The sequence below is a fragment of the Pan troglodytes genome, chromosome 2 (assembly GCF_028858775.2).
Source record: "Pan troglodytes isolate AG18354 chromosome 2, NHGRI_mPanTro3-v2.0_pri, whole genome shotgun sequence".
In the NCBI taxonomy this organism is placed as follows: domain Eukaryota; kingdom Metazoa; phylum Chordata; class Mammalia; order Primates; family Hominidae; genus Pan; species Pan troglodytes.
In genome coordinates this window covers 182,781,972-182,807,753 of record NC_086015.1, presented here as the reverse complement: position 1 = coordinate 182,807,753, position 25,782 = coordinate 182,781,972, and the positions used below count along the sequence as shown (strand labels likewise).

The 25,782-nt window shown below is 39.6% G+C and overlaps 2 protein-coding genes and 1 non-coding gene across 5 annotated transcripts; 1 reads left to right on the top strand and 2 right to left on the bottom strand.

Annotated features, from left to right (window-relative positions):
• Positions 1–2,847: 2,847 nt before the first annotated feature.
• On the bottom strand, positions 2,848–4,761 carry LOC129143653 (zinc finger protein 277-like). Its single transcript, XM_054682361.2, has one exon. It carries the CDS (start codon positions 4,660–4,662, stop codon positions 4,123–4,125), a length of 540 nt encoding a protein of 179 aa, XP_054538336.1. The 5' UTR covers positions 4,663–4,761; the 3' UTR covers positions 2,848–4,122.
• A 1,250-nt stretch (positions 4,762–6,011) lies between these two features.
• NDUFB5 (NADH:ubiquinone oxidoreductase subunit B5) lies at positions 6,012–25,734 on the bottom strand. 3 transcript variants are annotated; one of them, NM_001071806.1, is made up of 6 exons: positions 25,576–25,699; positions 15,458–15,546; positions 14,473–14,539; positions 13,472–13,533; positions 11,996–12,102; positions 6,475–6,595 (listed from the first exon to the last, which is right to left on the bottom strand). In NM_001071806.1, the coding sequence occupies exons 1-6, from the start codon at positions 25,697–25,699 to the stop codon at positions 6,475–6,477; spliced, it is 570 nt and encodes a 189-aa protein (NP_001065274.1). The 3 variants fall into 3 exon arrangements, with proteins under 3 accessions (XP_009444906.1, XP_009444907.1, NP_001065274.1); XM_009446632.4 differs by lacking the exon at positions 11,996–12,102 and having other exon boundaries at positions 6,407–6,595; positions 25,576–25,734; XM_009446631.3 differs by lacking the exons at positions 14,473–14,539; positions 15,458–15,546 and having other exon boundaries at positions 6,012–6,595; positions 25,576–25,730.
• Positions 15,639–15,742, top strand: LOC112208848 (small nucleolar RNA U13). Its single transcript, XR_002943400.2, has one exon. It is a non-coding gene; the product is annotated as a small nucleolar RNA U13 (small nucleolar RNA).
• Positions 25,735–25,782: the final 48 nt, after the last annotated feature.

Sequence of the window (25,782 nt, the reverse complement as noted above, 5' to 3'; positions counted from 1 at the left end):
AATCCAGAAATAGGATTTATGCTTCACTCCTTATTTCCATTTCCCAAAACACTCAGTTGATTCACCAAGTCTTGTTAATTCTATCACCTCAATATCATTCAATTTCTTACATTTGTTTTCATCCATCCCCATTGCTACTGGCCTCACCGTGTGATCACCATCTCTCACTTGGATGATCAGAACAACTTTCCAGCTGGTTTTCCCTGCATTTATGTCAGTTTTTCTCAATCATTTTTTCCACTATCACCCCCTATGGAGCATGTTAGATTTTTTTCCCCAAATTGTTCCTTCCCCTACCATAAAATTTTAATACCACAAATGTACTATATATCTGCTCATGTATGTACAGCTATGCTTTGTACATAAAAAAGTAAGATCTTTTTATCCCCCAAGAACCAATTTTTGTCCCCTTTAAGGATAATATTGATTCCATTGAGAATGAATAATTTACACTCACTATCTTTAATTTGTTCTCCGCCATGTAGCCAGTGTGATCTTTAAAAAACAAATCCAATCATGTCATTTTCCCATTTAAAACACTTCAATGACATCTCATGGTCCTTAGGATGAGATCCAAGTCTTCACCGAGAGCTGCAATAGTGCAAATAATCTCATCCGCACTCTCACCTCACTCACTCATGCCCTATATTTCAGGCTTCTCCAACCGGTTTTCATTTCAATTTTCTCTTGCCTCTTATTTTCTCTACTTGGAATATGGTATTCTTCCCCTCCCTCCATGCATCCTCGGGTTACAGCTCACAGTCATTCCAGTAACCCTTGGGCTACCTTGGGATCCCATAGCTTACTCCAAGTGCCTTTTTCTTTCCCTTGACCAATATTGAACACGTTTAACTATTTGAACTTTTAAAAAGTTAGCATAAGAATCAATATAAACGGCTGGGCGCGGTGGCTCACGCCTGTAATCCCAGCACTTTGGGAGGCCGAGGCGGGCGGATCACGAGGTCAGGAGATCGAGACCATCCTGGCTAACACGGTGAAACCCCGTCTCTACTAAAAATACAAAAAATTAGCCGGGCGTGGTAGCGGGCGCCTGTAGTCCCAGCTACTCGGGAGGCTGAGGCAGGAGAATGGCGTGAACCCGGGAGGCGGAGCTTGCAGTGAGCCGAGATCGCGCCACTGCACTCCAGTCTGGGCGACAGAGCCAGACTCCTTCTCAAAAAAAAAAAAAAAAAAAAAAAAAAGAATCAATATAAACACATATATTAGCTTTGACACTTTTTTTTCCCAATAAACACTTTACAACTTAAAAAAGAAAAAAAAGGTCAATCCCATTTTATTTTACTTTTTTTTTTTTTTTTTTGAGACAGTCTCGCTCTGTCACTCAGGCTGCAGTTCAGTGGCATGATCTCGGCTTACTGCAACTTCTGCCTCCCAAGTTGAAGCGATTCTTTTGCCTCAGCCTCCTGAGTAGCTGGAATTACAGGTGTATGCTACTAGGTTCGGCTAATTTTTTGTATTTTTAGTAGAGACAGGGTTTCACCATGTTGGCCAGGCTGGCATTGAACTCCTGACCTCAAGCAATCCTCCTGCCTCATCCTCCCAAAGTACTGGGATTACAGGCGTGAGCCATGCACTCCGCCACAAAAGCCAATCCCATTTTTTATACGTGATCCCAGCTGTGTTAAATAAAGCCTAGAGGAAACTTCTGAAATGTCTTTATGAACATTAGGATTATCAGTATTTATTGTATATTTTCCATATTTTTTATTCTAAGCTTTTCTTACATTTATAATAGTAGAAAGGAGAAAATAAAGTAAAAACTACAACTGTCAAAAAACATCCTATAGGTTTTTTTTAAGGTGAATATATCAACGCATATAATTCTAGGATCATTTACTATCACCATGTACGAGAGCTATCTGCTTCAATTCTCTTTATCCCTCTTCTACAAACTGGTTTGCATAAGCAGGGGCTTTAGAGAAAATATGCCCTTCTCCCAAATCCTTTGGCAGAATTATGAGGTGGTAATTAGATTGCATAGGGAAATCTAAAAACAAAACAAACTAACAACAACATAAACCTAGGAATGAATTTATCCAAAGAAGTGAAAGATCTCTACAAGGAACACTATACAACACTAATTAAAGAAATTGAAGAGGGCACCAAAAAATGGAAAGGTAGATATCCCATACTCGTGGATTGGAATAATCAACATTGTTAAAATGTCTGTACTACCCAAAGGAATCTACAGATTCAATACAATCCTTATCACAATACCAGTGACATTCTTCACAAAAATAGAAAAAAAAAATTCTAAGATGTATATGGAACTACAAAAGATCCCACATAGCTGCCAGTGTCTTCAACAAATTGTGCTGGGAAAACTGGATATCCATATGCAGAAGAATGAAACTAGATCCCCATCTTTCACTATATATAAAAATCAACTCGAAATGGATTAAAGATTAAATGTAAGACCTGAAACTATAAAACTATTAAAAGAAAACATTGGGGAAATGATAGAGGACATCGGTCTGGGCAAAGATTTTTTTGGGTAAGATCTCAAAAGCACAGGCAACAAAAACATAGAAAGACAAATGGGATTATGTTGAGCTACAAAAGCTTCTGTAGAGCAAAGGAAGCAATTAAAAAAGTGAAGAGACAACCTACAGAGGAGGAGAAAATATCTGCAAACTATCCATATGACAGAGTTTGGATATTCGTCCCCCCAACTCTCATGTTGAAATGTGATTCCCAGTGTTGGACGTGGGGCCTGGTGGGAGGTGATTGGATCATGATGGCAAATTTCTCACGAATCGTTTGGCACCATCCCGTTGATGCTGTCCTCACAATGTTGCAGGATTTTTAAGGAATCAGAGAGACCGATGGGGTTCAGGGGATATTTATTATTTAGGTGCTCCGGCCCAGTCAGATTAACATCCAAAGGACTGAGCCCTGAACAAAGAGTTAAGTTAGCTTTTAAGCATTTCGTGGGGCAGGGGGAGATCTGTGCAGGGGGAAGCATATTACAGAAGCAAGAAACAAAGACAGTTATTCAGTCAAGACATGCATTACATCATTTCTTACTTTTCAAGGAAAAACGTTTTGCGACTTGAGTTTATCTGTCTAGTGACCTTGCAGCTGCACAGCTAGGGAAACAGGGTCTTCACAATGCCTGGGAAGGGAGGAGAGCTAACACTCACTAGCCACCAGAAAAACAGGCAGTTAATTTTTAAAGGACTCCAGCTCTTTCTCTTTCTCAGGGGGAATTGGGTTTTCTTACGTACAACTGAGTTTCTGCTTACACACTCTTTGATTTCTTTTAATTCCTTTTCTAACAACAATGAGTTCTTGAGAGATCTGGTTGTTTAAAACAGTGTGTGGCACCTCCTCCACCTCTCTCTCTTGCTCTCTTGCCATGTGATGTGCCTGCTCCTGCTTTGCTTTCTGCTATGAGTGAAAGTTCCTTGAGGCCTCCCCAGAAGCCAAGCAATGCTGGTGCCATGCTTCCTGTACAGTCTGCAGAATTATGAGCCATTTACACCTTTTTTCTTTATAAATTACCCAGACTCAGGATTTTCTTTATAGCAACACAAGAATGGCCTAACACACCATCTAACAAGGGATTCATAACCAGAATATATAAGGAACTCAAACAATTCAATAGCAAAAAACCCATAACCTGATTAAAAAATGGACAGGCTGGGCGCAGTGGCTCACACCTGTAATCCCAGCACTTTGGGAGACCAAGGTGGGTAGATCACAAGGTCAGAAGTTCAAGACCACCCTGGCCAACATGGTGACACCCCCTCTCTACTAAAAATACAAAAAAATTAGCTGGGTGTGGTGGTGCACACCTGTAATCCCAGCTACTCAGGAGGCTGAGGCAGGAGAATTGCTTGAACCTGGGAGGCGGAGGTTGCACTGAGTCGAGATCGCACCACTGCACTCCAGCCTGGGTGACACAGCAAGACTCCATCTCAAAAAAATAAAATGGACAAAAAGGCCAGGCATGGCTAAAGTATCTGCACTTTGAGAGGCCAAGGTGAGCGGATCACTTGAGCACAGGAGTTCAAGACCAGCCTGGGCAACATGGTGAAACCCAGTCGCTACAAAAAATACAAAAAAATTAGCTGAGCATGGTGGCACTCGCCTTTGGTCCTAGCTATTTGGGTCATCCTGAGGTGGAATGATCACTTGAGCCCAGGATGCGGAAGCCCAGATCACCTCCAGCCTGGGTGACCCCAATTCAAAAAAAAAAAAAAAAAAATTAAAAAAAAGGGCAAGAGATCTGTATAGACATTTCTCAAAGGAAGACATATGAATGGCCATTAGATATGTGAAAAAATGCTCAACCATAATTAGGGAAATGTAAACCAATACCACATTAAGATATCTCACCCCAGTTAAAATGTTCATTTGAAAAAAAAGAAAAAATAACAAATGCTTGTGAGGATGTGGAGAAAGGGGAACGCTCATCCACCATTGGTAGGAATGTACAGTAGTACAACCACTATGAAGAACACCATGAAGGTGCCTCAAGAAACTACACATAGAATTATCATACAATCCAGCAATCCCTTCGCAACCTGTGTCCATCAACAGATAAATGGATATAGAAAATGTGGTATGTATGGACAATATTATGAAAAAGAATGGGATTCTGTCATTTGTAGCAACATGGATGGAACTGGAGGTCATTAATGTAAGTGAAATAAGCCAAGCCTAGAAAGACAAATATTGAATGTTCTCACTCATACGTGGGAGATTAAAAAATGGGTCTCATGGAGGCAGAGTAGAAAGGTGGTTACAAGGCTGGGAAGGGAAGGGGAGAGTAGGAAATTCAGAAAAGTTAGTTAATGGTTACAAGAATACATTTAGATACAAGGAATAAGTTCTAGTATTTGATAGTACAGTAGGTAAATTATAGTTAACAATAACATATAATAATATACTTATATATACTTCTAACTTGCTATATCTTATTTTGAAATACATAACTATATTTTGAAATATATGTATATTCAAATACCCTGATTTGACCATTATACATTGCATACATGTATCAAAATACCACATTACAAGTACATTATCAATAAAAATAATAAAGTTATTTGTTGAATGAATGGCCTGTGGCTTTTCAATTCACTTGTGTGTTTAGGCAGCAAAAAATTATTTCTCCATTTGGCCTTAAGTGGAGACCCACTGGCCTGAATCTTAGGAAGCTTGGATTCATTTTTATTTTTATGAAGAATGTAAAACATACTTCTAAGATGAGATGCATTGATAAGCTGTTACAGGTTTGAAAATCCTGAATGTTTATGGTAAAAAGCCATTTTGGAAGTTGAAGTGTAAATGTTTTAAATGTTTATTTTTGTAAATACTGTGTTTGTGTTTAACATCTGAGCCTCAGGTTTCTAATGTGTAAAACTTAAGAGAGTAATACTACCTCTTGTCATTTTGAAAATAATGTTGGGTGCAGTGGCTCAGGCCTGTAATCAGCACTTTGGGAAGTGGAGACAGGCCAATCACCTGAGGTCAGAAGTTCAAGACCAGCCTGGCCAACACAGCGAAACAGTCTTTACTGAAAAATACAAAAATTAGCCGGGTGTGGTGGTGGGTGCCTGTAATCCCAGCTACTTGGGAGGCTGAGACAAGAATTGCTTGAACCCGGGAGGTGGAGGTTGCAGCCGAGATCGCGGCACTGCACTCTAGCCTGGGTGACAGTGCAAGACTTCGTCAAAAAAAAAAAAAAAAGAAAAAAGAAAATAATGTTTAAAAATGCAGTTATTTAATATAGTGTCTAGCAGACAATAAATGCTTAATAAATGAGTCATTTTTAGCTTTTACTCACATTTTATAATCTCTGCAGGAATCACATTACCTAGTGCAACTACTTCCCCAAAAAAGGACTCTAAGGGATCCCAGAGATTGCATCTAGGAAAAGAGCGTGTGTGTGTGTGTGTGTGTGTGTGTGTGTACGTGTCTGTGTGTATGTGTGTAGTTTAAAAAAGAACAATACATGGCAAAAAAAAAAAACCATGAAAGCATTATAAACTTTAAAATTTGTTTACTGAGAATCTGTTTATTAAGGAGTTAACATTTTAGAGTTGGTTCAATACTTTATGGAACTTAAAATCCTGAGTTGCCCCTCAATAATACAGACATCTACAGTACAGGCATTTGTACAAAATACTATAACTACTGGTGCTTAACATTATTAGACTTCTATAACTTCCATTTGTCAGGTAAATAAAACACTAACCTTTCGAAGTTGCTACAATTTTAGGAGTTCACAAATTCCTATTTCTCCAGTTTTTATTAGTACATTTTAAACCTTCTTTGGGGACTGGAAGCCAAACTCCTCAAACAAAAGCCTCAATCTGAACCAACACTGAGAGACAGTAATGTCAGAAGCGCTTTTGTTTTTCACGGAGAGCAAAAATACAGAATATATTTATTAATTTATTTTCCAATAAAGAGAATATACTTTGTATTTGGAGAAAAAAATGCTTAATTGTCAGGAGTTGCTTTCGGAGAATGATCAATAAGTTCCTTGTCAATTGTCTCATAGTAATACCAGGGTCCATCTCCTCTCACATGCATCAATTTTCGTACTTCCAGCTCCTTTACCCTGTAACAAATGGAACAGCAATATTGAGATTCCAGCACTTCCAATTATAAATTTAATGAGCCATTTCCATAAAGGACAATCACTGGAGTCTGCTTTTATGTAAAGTATAATGTTCCTCCACAGACCCTTATGTAGGCATACATCTGGTATATATCTATAACCAAAATTTGGGACTTATTTTTGACTTTTATTATGTTGCTTATATAGATAGCTATCAAACAGTTTTTTTGTTGTTTTTGTTTTTTTGAGACGGAGTCTTGCACGGTTGCCCAGGTCAGAGTGCTATGGCGCAGTCTCAGCTCACTGCAACTTCTACCTCCCAGGCTCAAGTGATCCTCCTGCCTCAGCCTCCCAAGTAGCTGGGACTACAGGGGCCCACCACCATGCCCAGCTAATTTTTGTATTTTTAGTGGAGACAGGGTTTCATCATGTTGGCCAGGCTGGTCTCTAACTCCTGACCTCGTCGTGATCTGCCTGCCTTGGCCTCCCAAAGTGCTGGGATCACAGGCGTGAGCCACCACACCCGGCCTACCAAACAGTTTTTAACACCAAAACATTACTCAAATTGATAGCGAATTCTCTCCTTCAGTGTGCCTGCACAGATCACTTTCATCTGAATTGTTACAGTGCTTTTCCTATCTTCTCACCTTTTAGATGCTAGGAGAGTCATTTACAGAATGTCTACTACTATGGCCATATGCTGTGCCAGGTGTTAGGAATTAACAAATGAATAAGCTTTTTTGGAGTTTCACATCTTGTGTCTGCCTATCACCATTAGGACAGAAAACTTTTCGAGAGTAGAACTGGTTTTTTATTCACCAGCATTATACCAGGCCCGGTCAACATCAGATACTCAGTCAATATTTATACAAACATAAATAGAAAGCAAGAAAAATCAAGATTAAGACAAATATTCTCCAACTCTAACATCTACTTTCTTGTCCTTGTCCTTCTTCACAAATTGAATAATCTCTTATTTTATACAGGTGCTTTCCCTCTTCCATATCTAAGTCTTTGCACAAACAATCACACATTCCTGAAGTAGTCCCTTTTCCATCAAACCTTTTACTTTCTGTTTTTATAGAATACATAGTTTTTCATAGGACTAAAAATTTATCAGAGTTAAATAAGTCACTTTATGAACCTCAACCAGCTCACTTACCCTATGGGAGATTATATGCCTTTGTGAGGGTATGTTTATTGATCTTTTTTGAAGGATTAAATAACATTCTCTTTCTTGTCTACTCTTTAGAGTATAACTATCCAAACCGTGAGTAATTAAAATATTTATCAACATGAGACTAACTGGTTAAATTATGATTCATCCACATAATGGACTACTATGTACCTGCTAAAAAGAATAAGGAGAATCTGTATGTAGTAACATGGGAGGAGATGCTACATATACTGTTATGTTTTTAAAAAGCAAGGTATAAAATAAGCATGTGTAGCACCTTCCTATTTCATTAAAAAATAGTAAGCTGGGAGCAGTGGCACGTCTGTAGTCCTAGCTACTCAGGAGCTGAGGTGGGAAGGTTGCTTGAGCTCAGGAGTTCAAGTCCAGCCTGGGCAACAGAGCAAGTCCCCATGTCAAATAAAAAAAAAAACAAAAACAAAACAAAAGACAAAAACAGGCTGGGCAAGCTGACTCATGCCTGTAATCCCAGCACTATGGGAGGCCAAGGCAGGAAGACTGCTTGAGCCCAGGAGTTCGAGATCAGCCTGGCCAACAGAGCAAGATCCCATCTCTACCAAAACAAACAAACAAACAAAAAAACCCCCCCAAACAATTAGTTGGGCATGGTGGCCAGCACCTGTGGTCCCAGCTACTCAGGAGGCTGAGGCTGGAGGACTGCTTAAGCCCAGGAGGTCGGGGCTGCAGTGAGCCATGACTGCAACACTGCACTCCAGCTGAGGCAACAGAACGAGATCCTGTCTCAAAAAAAGAAAAGGAAGACACGGTGAATATTAAAAAAAATAATTTTGGAATTACATATTTACTGATTTAATTATCATCAGAGATCTCTGTATGACACAAAATCCCAAAAGCTAAAGACTGTCAAACCTGACAATAATTATAAATGAGTAAATACATAGAAAGTAATTAAAACACTGATACAAAATGTACTCAAAAATTTATTAGCGGCCAGGTATGGTGGCTCACGTATGTAATCCCAGCACTTTGGGAGGCTGAGGCAGGCAGATCACTTGAGGCCAGGAGTTCAAGACCAGCCTGGCAAAACCCGGTCTCTACTAAAAATACAAAAATTTGCAGGGTGTGGTGGCGGGCGCCTGTAATCCCAGCTACTCGGGAGGCTGAGGCAGAATCGCTTGAACCCGGAAAGCAGAGGTTGCAGTGAGCCGAGACCACGCCACTGTACTCCAGCCTGCGAGACAGAGCAAAACTGTCTCAAAAAAAAAAAAAAAAAAAAGAAAATATTATTAGTTACTATTACAGATTTGTTACCTGAAAATGTAAAAACACTTCTGTGTTGCAAAAATTTCTACACTGCCAAAAGACAATATATAGAGAAAGAAATACACACAGCCAGGTGCAGTGGCTCACGCCTGTAATCTCAGCATTTTGGGAGGCCCGGAGGGTGGATCGCTTGAGCCCAGGTGTTTGAGAGCAGCCTAGGCAACACGGTGAAACTATGTCTTTACAAAAAATACAAAAATTAACTGGGCATGGTGTCATGCACCTGTAATCTTGGCTACTAGGGAGACTTGGGTGGGAGGACAGCTTGAACCCAGGAGACCAAGGCTGCAGTGAGTCAAGATCATGCCACTGTACTCCAGCCTGGGCAACAGAGCAAGACTTTGTCTCGGGGGGGGGGGAAGAAAGAAAAGAAATACACAATTAATAGATATTTAAAAACTACTCAACTTTACAAAGAAATATAAAATTGAAATGATGAGGTAACATTTTTCAATTACCCTATCAACAAAAATGTTTCACTTTGATAAATTCCATTACAGAGAAACATGGAAAACTGAAACATGGAAACTGATGAAGAAACAACTGGTGCAACTTTTTGGAGAAGAGTTTGGCAATATCTACCCAAAGTTTAAAAGCATGTGCTATTTGGCTTATTAATGCCACTTCCAGAAATTTATTTTCCAGATATGTTACATAAATATGCAAACAATATGGGGGAAAATTAAACACAGCAGTATGTACAATAGCAAAAAACTTGGAAACAACCCAAGTACCAGCAATAGGGGACTGGTTAAAAAAACACAGGCACTCCAAGTCAATCCTAAGCCAAAAGAACAAAGCTGGAAGCATCACGCTACCTGACTTCAAACTATACTACAAGGCTACAGTAACCAAAACAGCATGGTACTGGTACCAAAACAGAGATAGAGACCAATGGAACACAACAGAGCCCTCAGAAATAATACCACACATCTACAACTATCTGATCTTTGACAAACCTGACGAAAACAAGAAATGGGGAAAGGATTCCCTATTTAATAAATGGTGCTGGGAAAACTGGCTAGCCATATGTAGAAAGCTGAAACTGGATCCCTTCCTTACACCTTATACAAAAATTAATTCAAGATGGATTAAAGACTTAAATGTTAGACCTAAAACCATAAAAACCCCAGAAGAAAACCTAGGCAATACCATTCAGGACATAGGCATGGGCAAGGACTTCATGTCTAAAACACCAAAAGCAATGGCAACAAAAGCCAAAATTGACAAATGGGATCTAATTAAACTAAAGAGCTCTGCACAGCAAAAGAAACTACCATCAGAGTGAACAGGCAACCTACAGAATGGGAAAAAATTTCTGCAATCTACTCATCTGACAAAGGGCTAATATCCAGAATCTACAATGAACTCAAACAAATTTACAAGAAAAAAACAAACAACCCCATCAAAAAGTGGGCGAAGGATATGAACAGACACTTCTCAAAAGAAGACATTTATGCAGCCAAAAGACACATGAAAAAATGTTCATATCACTGGCCATCAGAGAAATGCAAATCAAAACCACAATGAGATACCATCTCACACCAGTTAGAATGGTGATCATTAAAAAGTCAGGAAACAATAGGTGCTGGAGAGGATGTGGAGAAATAGGAACACTTTTACACTGTTGGTGGGACTGTAAACTAGTTCAACCATTGTGGAAGTCAGTGTGGCGATTCCTCAGGGATCTAGAACTAGAAATACCATTTGACCCAGCCATCCCATTACTGGGTATATACCCAAAGGATTATAAATCATGCTGCTATAAAGACACATGCACACATATGTTTACTGTGGCACTATTCACAATAGCAAAGACTTGGACAAGCCAAATGTCCAACAGTGATAGACTGGATTAAGAAAATGTGGCACATATACACCATGGAATACTATGCAGCCATAAAAAATGATGAGTTCATGTCCTTTGTAGGGACATGGATGAAGCTGGAAACCATCATTCTTAGCAAACTATCGCAAGGACAAAAAACCAAACACTGCATGTTCTCAGTCATAGGTGGGAATTGAACAATGAGAACACATGGACACAGGAAGGGGAACATCGCACACTGGGGCCTGTTGTGGGGTGGGTGGAGGGGGGAGGGATAGCATTAGGAGATATACCTAATGTTAAATAATGAGTTAATGGGTGCAGCACACCAACATGGCACATGTATACATAACTAACCTGCACGTTGTGCACATGTACCCTAAAACTTAAAGTATAATTTAAAAAAAAAAAACAAAAAACAGGCACTCAGCACCATAAGAGAGGGGAAAAAATATATGTCTAGCTTTTTAATATGTATATAAAATATAATATATAAGAAAGAAAATCCACATAGCTTTCCGTAACAGCATATATCCCTTTCTTTTTAATGGCCACATTATATATTTCACTGGATGGATATACCCATCCATCTGCTTCCCAGCTGGGGCAACAGAGCAAGACTTCCACTCTAAAAAAAAATTCAAAAATTTAAAAAAGAACTCTTTTTAATCTGACACATATCTCCTAATAGTCTCCTTGTCACCAGTTTGTAGTTTTCACTCCAAACAAGCTAATTCTATCTTTATCCATTTTTTTTTTCTTTGGAGACGGAGTCTTGCACTGTCACCCAGGCTGCAGTGCAGTGGCATGGTCTTGGCTCACTGCAACCTCTGCCTCCCAGGTTGAAGTGATTCTTCTGCCTCAGCCTCTTGAGTAGCTGGGATTACAGGCACGTACCACCACGCCCGGCTAATTTCTGTAGCCTCCCAAAGTGCTGGGATTACAGGTGTGAGCCACTGCATCTGGACGTATCTTTATCCTTTTACATAAAGTATCCTATAGTGCTGAAATATTAATAGTTTTATTAATTTTTTCTGGTGGTTTGCTACCTTAGGAAGATTTTCTTTCCCACCTACCCCCTTGTTTTTCCTACCGTAATTCAGCCTTTTCAGCTTCAATCTGAAGGACGGCCATTGTTCTTTCATATATCTTTTCAGGACTATCATAGAAATTACGGGCAATCCATCTCGATATGGGATGCTACAAGAGAAAATTCGTTTAATATTAGTCCATTTCTGAATAATACTTTGCTTTTCTAGTTGATTATTCTTTAAAATGATCATTTCAGTTAGATAAACCAATAACATCTACTATGTAACTAATATACACGTATATAAAATAATTTTAACAGATTAGGTGGATACTATTTTTGTCCGCATTTTAAAGATAAGTGAATTGCACAAAGTTACGTAGCTAATAAATGGCAGCACCTGGACTCAAACCAGGTCTGTCTGACTCCAAAGCTGTGTACTCTTTTCCATTACACTATGCTGAGCATCTTAGGTGGCAGATTCAGAAGACAAACCCAGGTTTTGGTAATTCAAAAATGGAGCTCTTTGCACCAGTTAGCATAAACAAACTAAGTGTAAGGTCTGCCTTAAGATTTAATGGTTTAAGATTTGTATTTAAAATATAATTCATTCAGATAATAAAACATGATGGGACATACTCTATTCAAGGCTCACAGTAACACTTGTAAAAACAAGTAACAAAATTAATTTTGGATTTTGGTAGCAGTGGCAGTATGGTATAATGACCAACAGTTCAGGCTCTGGAGTCAAAGTTGCCTGGGTTGAAATAGTGACCCCATCTAGACAGGTCACTTAACTCTTTTAGCCTCAGTTTCTTCATCTATAAAGAGGGAATAATAATAGTACATTTTACATGGGATAAAATAATAAATATTTGTAAAACACTCAGCACAGTACCTGTTACATAGTAGGTACTCAATAAATGACAGCTAGCATTAACATTGGTGAAGTCTTTCCTAAGGCATTGAACTTAGGATAAATTATGTTACTCTGTTAGGCTGAGAACACACTGCAATCATTCTTTAAAAAATTGTAAAGCTTAAAATGATTTTTTAAAAAATGAAGTACCAAAACTCGTTGTTTATAAAAAGTATGCAAAAAAATGTATCTGCTTGATATAAAAAATGAAATACAAAACTCTATCATGGCTGGTCACAGTGGCTCACACCTTTAATCCCAGGACTTTGGGAGGCTGAGGTGGGTGGATCACTTGAGGCCAGGAGTTCCAGAAAAGCCTGGCCAACATGGTGAAATCCTGTCTCTACTAAAAATACAAAAATTAGCCAGGAGTGGCAGCACACACCTGTGATCCCAGCGACGTGGGAGACTGAGGCATGAGAATCGCTTGAATGCGGGAGGCAGAAGTTGCAGTGAGACGAAATCGCGCCACTGCACTCCAGCCTGGGCGACAGAGCAAGATGCTGTCTCAAAAAAACAAAACAAAAAACCTGACTATATCATAATTGCTGAATTAAGACATTAACTAGTGCGTTGACAAGGCATGTAACAGTATGTAATTGTCAATGTCCTATACAAACCTTATAATATTCCCAGTGTTCTGGGACATAGCCTTCTGGAATTTCTGCTAGTTCAGCTTGACCTAATAAGAAAAAATGGTTATGTTCAACTTTAGCATGAGGAGTTTATAAAATTAATTATTCACCATTAAAGTAAGAAACTAACTTCTTGTGGTTTTAAAGGATTCTTTAAAAAATTTGTACCAATGAAGATATGTAGTATTTTTAATTCACTTTAATCTGGCTGAAAATCAATTCATTTGTTAGACATTTTTAGACATCTCTCTGTGTAAGGCATTATTTATAGGTATTCCATGAGTTTCTCATTTTGTTTTTCTATACTGTAACAAGATATAATAAAGGACATATTATTCCTTCTGGTCTTCCCTATACCTATGATACAAAACATTTTAGGATTCAAGGTGTTAGAAGTACTTTGAACAAAATTTCCCACGAAAATCTAATGTTTACTGTCATTGACACTTTCGGTCTTTGTAAGAGGATTATAGTTTTTTTTTTTGTGGGGGGGACAGAGTCTCACTCTGTTGCCCGGGCTGGAGTGCGATGGCGCCATCTCAGCTCACTGCAACCTCCACCTCCTGGGTTCAAGCCATTCTCCTGCCTCAGCCTCCCGAGTAGCTGGGATTACAGGCGCCTGCCACCACGCCCAGCTAATTTTTTGTATTTTTAGTAGAGACAGGGTTTCACTATGTCAGCCAGGCTGGTCTCGAACCCCTGACCTCATGATCTGCCCGCCTCAGCCTCCCAAAGTGCTGGGATTACAGGCGTGAGCCACTGTGCCTGGCCGAGGATTATAGTTTTATATGTTCTAGGATGGATTAAAAAATTCTTAGTTCAGATTGAGATTTGGTTATTTTAAGATAAACTGCCATGCTTATGCTTATTTAATTATTTAAAGAGCTTTTCATTACAATATCCATAATTTCTTTTTTATATTAATGTACATATGTTTAAAAATTTTTCCAATCTGGTGGTGCTGGCAGGGGATGGAAGTGACTTACCAATGAATACATTCACCAGAGTTATGAAAATTGCTACTGGAATCCCAGTTAATGCAATGTAGAATCTCTAAGATAAAAAAAAAAAGTGTTTCTCATGACCATTTCGTAACTCTCCCCACACACAAATCATCCTCATGATATGATTTCCTCATATTTCTTATAAAATAAACTTGCCAAATTGGGCATACAGTACCAAATTATTGATTTCTGTGATTTTACTTTTTGGTAAAGCAATGCCATGAAAGAAAACAATATGTTAAGAAGAAAAGTCTAAAAGCATCAGGGTGATTTCTACCACTAAACAGGATTTGAGCTGGTCATAACAAGAAAAGTAAGGGCTCAACCAAGGAGATGAAAAAGGTCATTAAACACAACGGAAGGGCAAGAGAAAGTTTTAAGGTCAGTACTCAAATGATGATTCAGAGCTTTATCTACCGTGGCAGATGGTCCAGACAATCTCCCATTTTCTAAGCCTCTACTTTGTTCCTATAGAGCCTTGAGACAGAAATATAGTCAGCATTCTAAATAAGCAATGTAATTATATTATTGCTAAATTAAGATTGCACTATAGATCCGTTACTCTCTGAAATCAATGTTCCTGAACAACATATAAATATAAAATCATATCCCAAAATAATGTAGCTCCTTTATTTAAGCAAGTCTTTCAACAAGTTCTTTGGTAATTTAAAGAATATTTTAGTTATAGGAACACAGATTCTATTTCGAAATGCCATAATCTTCAGAAGAAAGGAATGGTTCAAGTTTTACCTCCATTTAGTGTAAATCCTTTTGTGAAGAAGGAAAGCTTCACTAATTTAAAGAGAAATTCAATAACAAATCAGACTTTACAGTCTTAGTATCTTCTACAGAAATATAAATTTACAAAATAAAATATTTCATAAAATGAAAGATGTCTTCTAAAGAGGCAAAAATTTTTTCCCTGTTACATGCAAAGACTTTAATTCAACAAGAAATTTAAACTTACCAATAACTTCAAAAAACGCCTGTCATAGAATCTAGAAGGTCTGATGACAAATAGTCTTTTCCCATGGTCTCCACTGTGTCGAACAGGAGCTGGGAATATTGAATTACCCTGTTTTATACAAGGTTCATATGGGTATACTGTTATATTCTGAGTTAAAATCAGATTATAAAAAAATACAAGGATCCTTTTGTAGCTCATAAGCAGGATGAGTGGGTTTTCACACTCATGTGTGAGATGTGCCTCCCTCAAACTTTGTTATGAGGTAGGCACATTACCCATCTGACATGAAACAAAAAGAAAATATACATTCTTAGATGTTTAATATGAGTTAAGATTTTAAAATGTCTTATTTGAGTAATAGGGCCAGGTCAGATAGGATATCTTTAAACAAACATGGATCTACTGTTCTGAAGCATAACTTTCCTCATTTTAATTCAAAGTTAAAGTATCTAAATAATCATTTTAATTTGTTTCAATAGCAGGCAGGGAGGTTAGGTACTTAATGAGCTGCTCATCTGTGTCTCCTCTGCAACAAATATTTGCTAATGCTGCAAAAGAAATACATTTAATTTAAATTATTCCATTATGCCATTTCACATGACACATTATCTGTATTATATGTATTATTATGCTGCAAAATAGATGGCAAGGACCAGCCGTATTTATTCAACAAATCACCAGCAGGAATTAGAACTTGTTATCAAACTACACACTCTAAAATATCTTGATAAAATCACGTGGTAAACCATTGCTGATTAAGAATATCCTCTTCAAGTCTCCCCCCGACAGAATTTAATCAAGCCTTGCTGGAAGTAAACTGAGGCAAAATTTCACTTCTGGATCCTCTTTTTATATTCTTCCTCTTGAAGGTCTGCAAGGATCACTAGAGGCATTCCAAGCCCTTTCCACTGGGAACAGGAAAGGATCTAGCTGTTACTTAGAAACTGAAGGTTCCTATGTTTTCACTGTGTAACTACTCTCAAGGATATTTTGCATGTGAGTCACTGTAGAATAAAAAACTTTAATTTCCCATTAAAGGAATTTCAGTCATAATAGATGTCAGAAAGATCTGAATCTTTTATTCATGTTTAATGTCTGGAATGCTGTCCCCTCTCCTGAAATCTATGTTAGGCCCAGATAACATCTTGTCTTCCAAGATGCCAACATTTTTCCCAACCACACGAGATCTTTCCTACTGTTGAATTACTGTACGTTATTGTGACGTGTATATTTGTGTTTACTGCTGCCACTTTTAAGTATAAATATCTTGAAAGCAGGAACTATCTTCTTAATTTTGGTAACATCTGCAGCAGCTTGCAGTGAGTTTGGGAGGTTGATTAACAAGAGAATTAGAAACTGGCATGAATTTACTACATAGAATTCATACTACTAAGGCTTTTTAAATAACAAGATTAAGAGAATTTGACAAAGTAAGTATGGACTTCAGCAAATCATCTGAAACATACATAATTTTTTTCGTGGACTAGATGAAGAAAACGGGTTGGATGACAGTACAAAGTACTCATTAATTCAATACATATTTAATTGCATACTATGTGCAGATCCTATGCTAGACCTATATACGGTCTAAGAGGGATATAGATCTTGCTGGGAGAAATACACACTACACAAGTAATTACAAATCTGTAAGGGTAACAAGGGAAAGAAATAGGATACAGTGGCCCAGAAGAAAAGTTCCTATTTAGACAAGATGGGGGGGTTGGGAAGAGGGGACATTATAAGCTGAGAGAAAGAGGAAGTTAGAGAAATTTGTAATGGGTACTTGATTGACTGTAAGCAAAAGGTACTGATTAATTACTGCAGTAACCTGGCAAAGAGATCTCTCAAAAGCCCTGCAGCATCAAGGTTTTTATGAATGGCTTAGATGAGGTGGATACAGCATTCCTGACTTGTCGAGTCTTAGAAACACAAAGCTACTGCTACAAGAGTGGCCATGGGGGTCCCAAAAGAGTCTTTACACACATTACAAAAGGCTGAATCTAAAAGGATTCAACATAATAAGGTAAGTGGAAGTTCCGCCTGGAACTCCCAGAAATTTAGTTGCTCACAAAAAAGCCAAAGGCCAATTCAGTCTTAATCTGATACACTACAAGCACAGGGTCAAAACAGGATGATCTTCCCTGTCGCTTATCCCCTGACTACACCTGCAGAAATGTGTCCATTCAAGAGCATACTCTTTTAGAGGGACAATCTATTTTCAGCTTAGTATTAGTTTGGTGCAAAAGTAATTGCAGTTTTTGCAACTGAAACTAATTGCGGTTTTTGGCTGAGCGCGGCGGCTCACGCCTGTAATCCCAGCACTTTGGGAGGCCGAGGCGGGAGGCTCACGAGGTCAGGAGATTGAGACCAACCTGGCTAACACGGTGAAACCCCGTCTCTACTAAAAATACAAAAAAATAGCCGGGTGTGGTGGCAGGGGCCTGTAGTCCCAGCTACTCGGGAGGCCGCAGGAGAACGGCGTAAGTAAACCCAGGAGGCGGAGCTTGCAGTGAGCCTAGATCGCGCCACTGCACTCCAGCCTGGGCGACAGAGTGAGACTCCGTCTCAAAAAAAAAAAAAAAAAAAGTTTAATGCACTTAGTAATGTGAACTGCTTGCTCTTTCTTTACACATATTACCCAATTATTAAACAATTAGTCATGTCATTAAAAGTCCTAGATAACTTATTAATATTGTTTCAAAGTATATTTCATAGCATGTAACTTTTTTTTTTTTTCCAGAGACAAGGTTTTTTGCTATGTTACTCAAGCTGGTCTCAAACTCCTGGGATCGAGAGATCCTCCCACCTTCAGCTTGCGGAGTAGCTGGGATTACATCACGCACCACCACAACCAACTTGCCTTTAACTCTTTTTAAATGTTTTCAGCCTTCATGATTTTTGATGTAGTAGGGCCATCTGCTTAAATCTAAAAATATTAGTGTGTAACCAGGAATGGTGGTGCATGCTTGTACTCCCAGCTACTCAGGAGGCTGAGGCGGAAGGATCACTTGAGCCCAGGAGTTTGAGGTCAGCCTGAGCAACATAGCTAGACCCTTCCCCCTCAAAAAAAAATTAAATTATTAGGGTGAACATTGCTTACAATGAGGTGACTACCAGGATTTCTGGAACCCTGATCCTCCTGACACCAAAAATAGGCATCTTTCACTGCTCTCTAAAGCCTGAAATTTCTCCATTAAGTATTTATTAATTTCATAGGCCCAAGGCTTCAATGACTAATTTTTAAAAATGCAAGTAGCCTCAGAAAAGTTATTAAGCCTTTGACGATTGCGATTTTTATAAGAATTGAATAAGATAATGTGGGAACTTTTTGTGTGTCAAAGACAACAACTGGGCCGGGCACAGTGGCTCACACCTGTAATCCCAGCACTTTGGGAGGCTGAGGCGGCCGGATCACCTGAGGTCAGGAGTTCGAGACCAGCCTGGCCAACATGGTGAAACCCCGTCTCTACTAAAAATACAAAAAATTAGCCAGGCCTGTGATCCCAGCTACTCGGGAGGCTGAGGCAAGAGAATCGCTTGAACCCAGGAGGCAGAGATTGTGGTGAACCAAGATCGTGCCACTACACTCCAGCCTGGGTGACAGAGCGAGACTCTGTCTCAAGAAAAAAAAAAAAGACAACAACTGAAAATTGGTCATTTTCTTTCCCTCATTCCCAGTAAAGGGCACCACCATCTCAATTACCTTGGATAAAAATCTCAATCATCTTCCTTGCATCTATCCTTCATTCATCATTTGCCAAGGCCTCTTGATTCTAAGAGTTAAATTCTCCATTTCATTCCATGCCTTCTTTACTTTACTGACCTAGGTAATCAACATCCCCTACAAGCCATCCAATATTCAGAAGCATCTTCCTATAACACACTCCTGATATTGCTCTTCTGCTACAACACTCTGTTGCCTACAAAATCAAATGAAGATATGTTGGCTTTGTAGTCAGTCCCTCCCCTCCCCCAATTTGGTCCCAACTTTCCTTTATTTGCCTTTTCTCCCAATGCCTACCTACCCCAAGAGTCACATATCCAATAAAAAAAACTCAACCTTTACTTTTCTGCCAGTTCCACCTATTAAAACTATCCCTATACTTCAGTTAAAATGCCCCATCTATTCCATGTCTGGATTAACTCCACAGCACTCTGTTTATACATCCATATTAATACTCTTCACATTTTTAAAAACCATAATTTATGCATATCAGTCTTCAATTATAAATTAAATTTACCTGCAGCTGAGGGGAGAACTTAGCTCATTTCAGGAATTATGCCATCTTTGATGTTTAATAAATAATTTAATTAAACAGAATAGCTTTATCTGCTAATTTTCTGAGAAAGGTTTACAGAGGGTGATGAAGAACATGACAGCACTAGATTTTTAGGAAGGATGAGGCTATAGGAATTTGTAGAAGGCTAATGCCAGGACTTCAAAGGCACAGGCAAAAAAAGAAAAACTAGACAAACTGGACTTCATGAAAATTTTAAAGTTTTGTGTCTGAAAGGACGCTATCAGCAGAGTAAAAAGGCAACCCACAGAATGGGAGAAAATATATGTAAATCATATATCTGATAAGGGATTGATTTCAGAACACACAGAAAACTCAACAACAACAACAAAAAACCAAACAATCCAATTTAAAAATAGGCTGGGCATGGTGGCTCATTCCTGTAATCCCAGCACTTTGGGAGGCTGAGGTAGGGAATTTCTTGAGCCCAGGAGTTTGAAACTAGCCTGGTCAACATAGCAAGATCTCGTCTCTACAAAAAACTTAAAAAATTAGTGGGGTGTGGTGGTGTGCACCCGTCATCCCAGCTACTCAGGAGGCTGAGGCGAGAGGATCACCTGAGTCTAGGAGGTTGAGGCTACAGTGAGCTATGATTGCGCCACTGCACTTCAGCCTGGGTGACAGAGCAAGATCCTGTCAAAAATAAATAAACAAATAAATAAAATAGGCAAATAGCCTGGCAGAGTGGCATGTACCTGTAGTCCCAGCTACTTGAGAGGCTGAAGCAGGATTGCTTGAGTCCAGGCATTCAAGTTCGGCATGGGCAACATTAGGGAGACCTCATACTCAACTTAAAAAATAATAATAATATAATAAATAATAAGCAAAGGATTTGAACAGACATTTCTCTAAAGAAGATATATATACAAATGGTCAAGAAGCACACAAAAAGATGCTCAACAAAACTAATTAGAGAAATGCAAATCAAAACTACAATGATATCATCACATACCCATCAGAATAGCTACAATCAAAAAACCAGAAAATAACAAGTGTCAGTGACAATATGGAGGAAGTGGAATCTTTGTACACTGTTGGTAAACAAAGGAATGTAAAATGGTATTGTTGCTATGGAAAATAGCATGAAGGTTCCTCAAAAAATTAAAAACAGAATTACCATATTGTGGAATCCTAGTAAGATACATAAGCAACAAGGAAGGGGCCCCAGGTGGAGGAAAGCAATTCTGCTGAGACACGGCTAATCACAGGCAACCCACAGGCACAACATCCTGTTCCCAAATACCTCGTTCAACACATAGCCCCAGTAGAGTGACCTTATCTGCACATCTTCTCTGCTCATAGCCCCTTCAGTATGACCCTATAAAACTTCCCTGCAGTCCCTGACTCTGCAGATAGCCCCTTCTCTGCTGTGCTGCCCATTGTTCTCTTGCAACTCTATCTTCGTATTTTCTCTAATAAATCTGTCCTCTGTATCCATGACTGTCTTGGTAAATTCTTTTACCACCCACAATGCCAGTCCCAGCCAGTAACACCCATGACACACATGACCCAGCAATTACACTTCTGCAGATATACCCATAAGAATTGAAAGCAGGGTCTCAGAAGAGGTATTTGTACATCCATGTTCACAGAAACATTATTCACAACACAAGTCATACTCAATGTCACTGATGAGTTCTTGGAAACTGTGACTTTAAGTGAAACCACATACAGCAGGTCCTTAAACAACATCACTTCCTTCTTTATTATAGGTTCTGACGGTCGCAGTTTCAAGAGCCAATGATGTTAAGTGAAGCTTTACAGTAATTAAAATCTGCAAGTGCTTCGGTGTAGTGGCTCACAGCTGTAATCCCAACACTTTAAGAGGCCAAGACAGGTGGATCACTTGAGGACAGGAGTTCGAAAGAATTCTTAACAGAACCCATTTAGGATTAAACAAGTTTCTGTGGGTCTGAAGAAACTCCCCAGGCCTCCACAAACAAGTTTACTGGAGGTCTGAAGGAACTTCCCAAACCTCCGTGATTTAGCAGGAGATAAGATAAGGGTAATCACCCCAGCACCTGGATCCATTTAAATTAAGTAAATTTACTACGGCTCCAGAGGAAGGTCCTCAGGACTCAGACCTTAATTATAGATTTTAAAAAGTTAGTCACTTTTGTCTTTAGATGAGTGCACACTTACATGTAGACATATAGCTTAAAAGGTCTACAAGCTCTGGAAAACTGTAATTTTAAGTTGGTCTGGCGATAATTTCCAGGACTTCTCCCTGTAACAAGTTACAGGAATAAAAACTCTCTTCTGGCAGGGCGCGGTGGCTCATGTCTATAATCCCAGCACTTTGGGAGGCCAAGGCGGGCGGATCACCTGAAGTCAGGAGTTCAAGACCAGCCTGGCCAACATGGTGAAACCCCATCTCTACTAAAAATACAAAAAATTAGCCGGGCATGGAGGTGTGCACCTGTAATCCCAGCTACTCAGGAGGCTGAGGCAGGAGAATCGCCTGAACCCAGGAGGCAGAGATGGCTGTGTGAGCCAAGATCGCGCCACTGCACTCCAGCCTGGGCAACAGAGTGAGACTCTGTTTCAAAAAAAAAAAAAAAAAAAAAAACTCTCTTCCTCCCCAGTTCATCTGCATCTCATTATTGGATGGCAAGAAATAGCAGCCTGACCCTCAGTTTGATACGAGAACACGGGAAGCCAGGGGTTGCAGTGAGCCAAGATGGTGCCACTGCACTCTAGCCTGGAAGACAGAGCAAGACTCTGTCTCAAAAACAAAACAAACAAACAAACAAACAAACAAAACCTAGAAGCAACCCAATTGACAGATGATGGATAAGCAAAATGGGGTAAATACATACAATGGACAACGGACAATTCAGCTTTAAAAAGGAAGGAAATTCTGACATATGCTACCACATAAATATGCCTTGGGGATATTATGCTAAGTGACAGACAAATATTATATGATTCTACTTACATGAGAAATAGAGTAGTCAAAATCATAAAGACAGACAGCAGAATGGTGGTTACCAGGGGCTACGTGGAAGGGGAATGGAGAGTTATTGTTTAACGGATACAGAGTTTTAGTTTTACCATATGAAAAAAGTTCTGGAGTTGGATGATGGTGATGGTTGCATAGCATTAGGAATGTATTTAATACCACTGAACGGTGCACTTAAAAATGGTTAAAATAGTAAATGTTATGTGTACTTTACCACAATTTTTTTAAAGGCTACTGCTGCCAGGCACTGTTGATTTTTTCCACTCACTCTTCACAACTACCTTTTGAGGCAGGTTAAAATTCTCATCTTTTTTAAAGAGGAGGAAATGCAGGTTATGAGCAATTAGGTGTCTTCCACTTTAGCTTCCAAGATGTGATGACCACAGACATGGCTTCTGAATTCTAGAGCCAGAATTTGAAGATAGGCAGTCTATCTCCAGAAAAAACAAAACAAGACAGGTTCTCTACTACATTAGAGCTTACATTCTTGTAGGGACAGATATAAACAACCATATAAGACATTAAAAGCTTTCATATCACAGTGACAGATGCAAAATACCTTTGAAAGCAGGTACACAGCTGAAAACACAGTAACCTTTAGTAAACATAGCTATTAGATCCTTCCCTGCTCTGATTGGAAAGGGCGCAGAACACGGTAATGATCCTTTGAGAACCCCAAGAAAGGGCAATAATGTGGAAAGAGAAACTGGGGGTGAAATTTTGCTGCAGTTTATCTCCAGCTGGATTTGATTGAATACTACCAGAGCGAGTATTTGAAGGATTTGTATTTGGCTATATGAGAATATCTGTAATCAGAAATGGCTTATAAAGGGATTTTCATCAAGGAATGTAGTTTTGTAACAAGTTCAAATTCCTGCTGGAAATTTGTTAAATACCACTGGTTCTTTGCATCATGTTTCCAGCAAATCCCTATGTATATTGCCTCATCCTGTGGAGTGGCATAATTCAAATTAAACTGGGAGAATAGGGGTAAAAAGAGAACAAGATATTTTGAGGCTGGAGACAACTTTCTGACTTTAAGTGTTTCACTTCCTCTTTACCTGCTTCTATTGCACAGGGCAAATAGCTTACAGTATATATATAATGAAGAGGATTAAATAAATTAATACTTTAAACCCTTAAAATGATGCTTGAGGTCAGGTGGGGTGGCTCACGCCTGTGATCTCAGCACTCTGGGAGGCCGAGGCAGGTGGATCACGAGGTCAGGAGTTCGAGACCAGCCTAGCCAACATGATGAAACCCCATCTCTACTAAAAACACAAAAAATTAGCCGGGCATGGAGGCGTGCAACTGTAATCCCAGCTACTCAAGAGGCTGAGGCAGGAGAATCGCCTGAACGCAGGAGGCAGAGGTTGCAGTGACCCAAGATCACGCCATTGCACTCCAGCCTGGGCAACAGAGCAAGACTCTGTCTTGAAAAAAATAAAAATAAAAAAGGATGCTTGACACGTAACAGGTGCTCAGTAAATGTTGGCTATTATTTAGTGACACATTATTTAATAATTGAGTCAGTTTTCTCATCTGTAAAATGAAAATAACATTGTAATTTCTTTGCAGAGTCTCTGAGATAATAAAGTACACTGAATATCAAGCATTTGATCTTTGCTATGATTATTCACACCGCCATGATGCAACTCACTGTCTCCAAGGAGGTCCAAATAGCCCTATTAAGACTGTATTGGTCAGGTGCAGTGGCTTACGCCTATAATCCCAGCACTTTGGGAGGCTGAGGTGGGCGGATCATTTGAGGTGAGGAGTCGAGACCAGCCTGGCCAACATGGTGAAACCCCATCTCTACTAAATATACAAAAATTAGCCAGGCGTGGTGGTGTGCACCTGTAGCCTCAGCTACCGGGGAGGCTGAGGCGGGAGAATCGCTTGAACCCGGGGGGTGGAGATTGCAGTGAGCTAAGATGGTGCCACTGCACTCCAGCCTGGGTGACAGAGTGAGACTGTCTCAAAAGAAAAAAAAAAAAAAAAAAAAGACTGTATTATGACTTTCCTGAGACCTAGGCACTTTTTCCTTCAAGGGCCCCTTCGTCTAAGTTATTAAAAATAATATTTTATGACTGCATTGGTATAAAACGAACATAATACAGGCTGGATTCGTTATCATATTCATAAACATTATGGTTTTTTTAAAAAAGAAATTTAAATTAAAAGACTTTCGTAGACCCCTAAAACTATCATGGGTTCAGGCAGGAGAATCGCTTGAACCCAGGAGGCGGAGGTTGCAGTGAGCCAAGATCGCGCCACTGCACTCCAGCCTGGGCAACAGAGTGAGACTCTGTCTCAAAAAACAAACAAACAAAACAAAACAAAAAAAAACCTCTCTTCCTCCCCAGTTCATCTGCATCTCATTATTGGGCGGCACGGTACTTACTGTGCCTAAAGAATAAGTTGGCCCTGAGCCTCTTTACCTGTCTACATATTACCTGTCTTCATATTCCTTAGCATAGGTGGGCTTCTCAGCAAGATGACTTTGCATCTGTGGGACTAGAACCTAGCCTTTGGGCAGGTGGAACGCAACAATAAGCTTGTGCCCTAGAGATACAGATCTCAGCTCTATACCTTTCTAGACTCAGCTTCATCCGCAAATTAGCATTAATTGGGATGGTGAATAACAACGTTTTAGAAATGCTAATAATGTAAACACGATCTATCTGGCTACTTCAGGAAAACCCCTCATATAGCTCGTGCTCCGTCTCTCCTGTCAAGCCCCAAGCCCACAATTTGTCCCGGCTTCCTCCGGATCCCACCAAGGTCACCCTGGAAGCGTCCTCCCTTTTCTCGCCCCGCACCCGCTTCACGCCCGTTCTCCCTAGGCCAGCACCCACCAGCAGCCTTCGGAAAGCCACGAGTGAGGAAGCCCCCAAATCCGAGGCGAGTGCCAAGGGGGCGGCCAGACAGAGCTGCCACCGCAGTAACCGAAACCCGCCGCAACAAACTCATGGCCGCCATGGCTACTACGGGCAGGAGGAAGAAGGGAGGCGGGTCACGGAAGCTGAGAGAGCCAATTTACCAATGAGGACAAAGGCAGGATG

Excerpts from the sequence above, each read along its gene's own strand:
- LOC129143653 (XM_054682361.2), bottom strand. The coding sequence starts at position 4,662 with ATGACCTCCAGTTCCATCCATGTTGCTACAAATGACAGAATCCCATTC.
- NDUFB5 (NM_001071806.1), bottom strand. The coding sequence starts at position 25,699 with ATGGCGGCCATGAGTTTGTTGCGGCGGGTTTCGGTTACTGCGGTGGCA. Across the intron at positions 13,534-14,472 it reads TCTGGTGAATGTATTCATTG|GTCAAGCTGAACTAGCAGAA; the intron begins GTAAGTCACTTC and ends TTTTCTTATTAG. Across the intron at positions 12,103-13,471 it reads AACACTGGGAATATTATAAG|CATCCCATATCGAGATGGAT; the intron begins GTTTGTATAGGA and ends TTTCTCTTGTAG.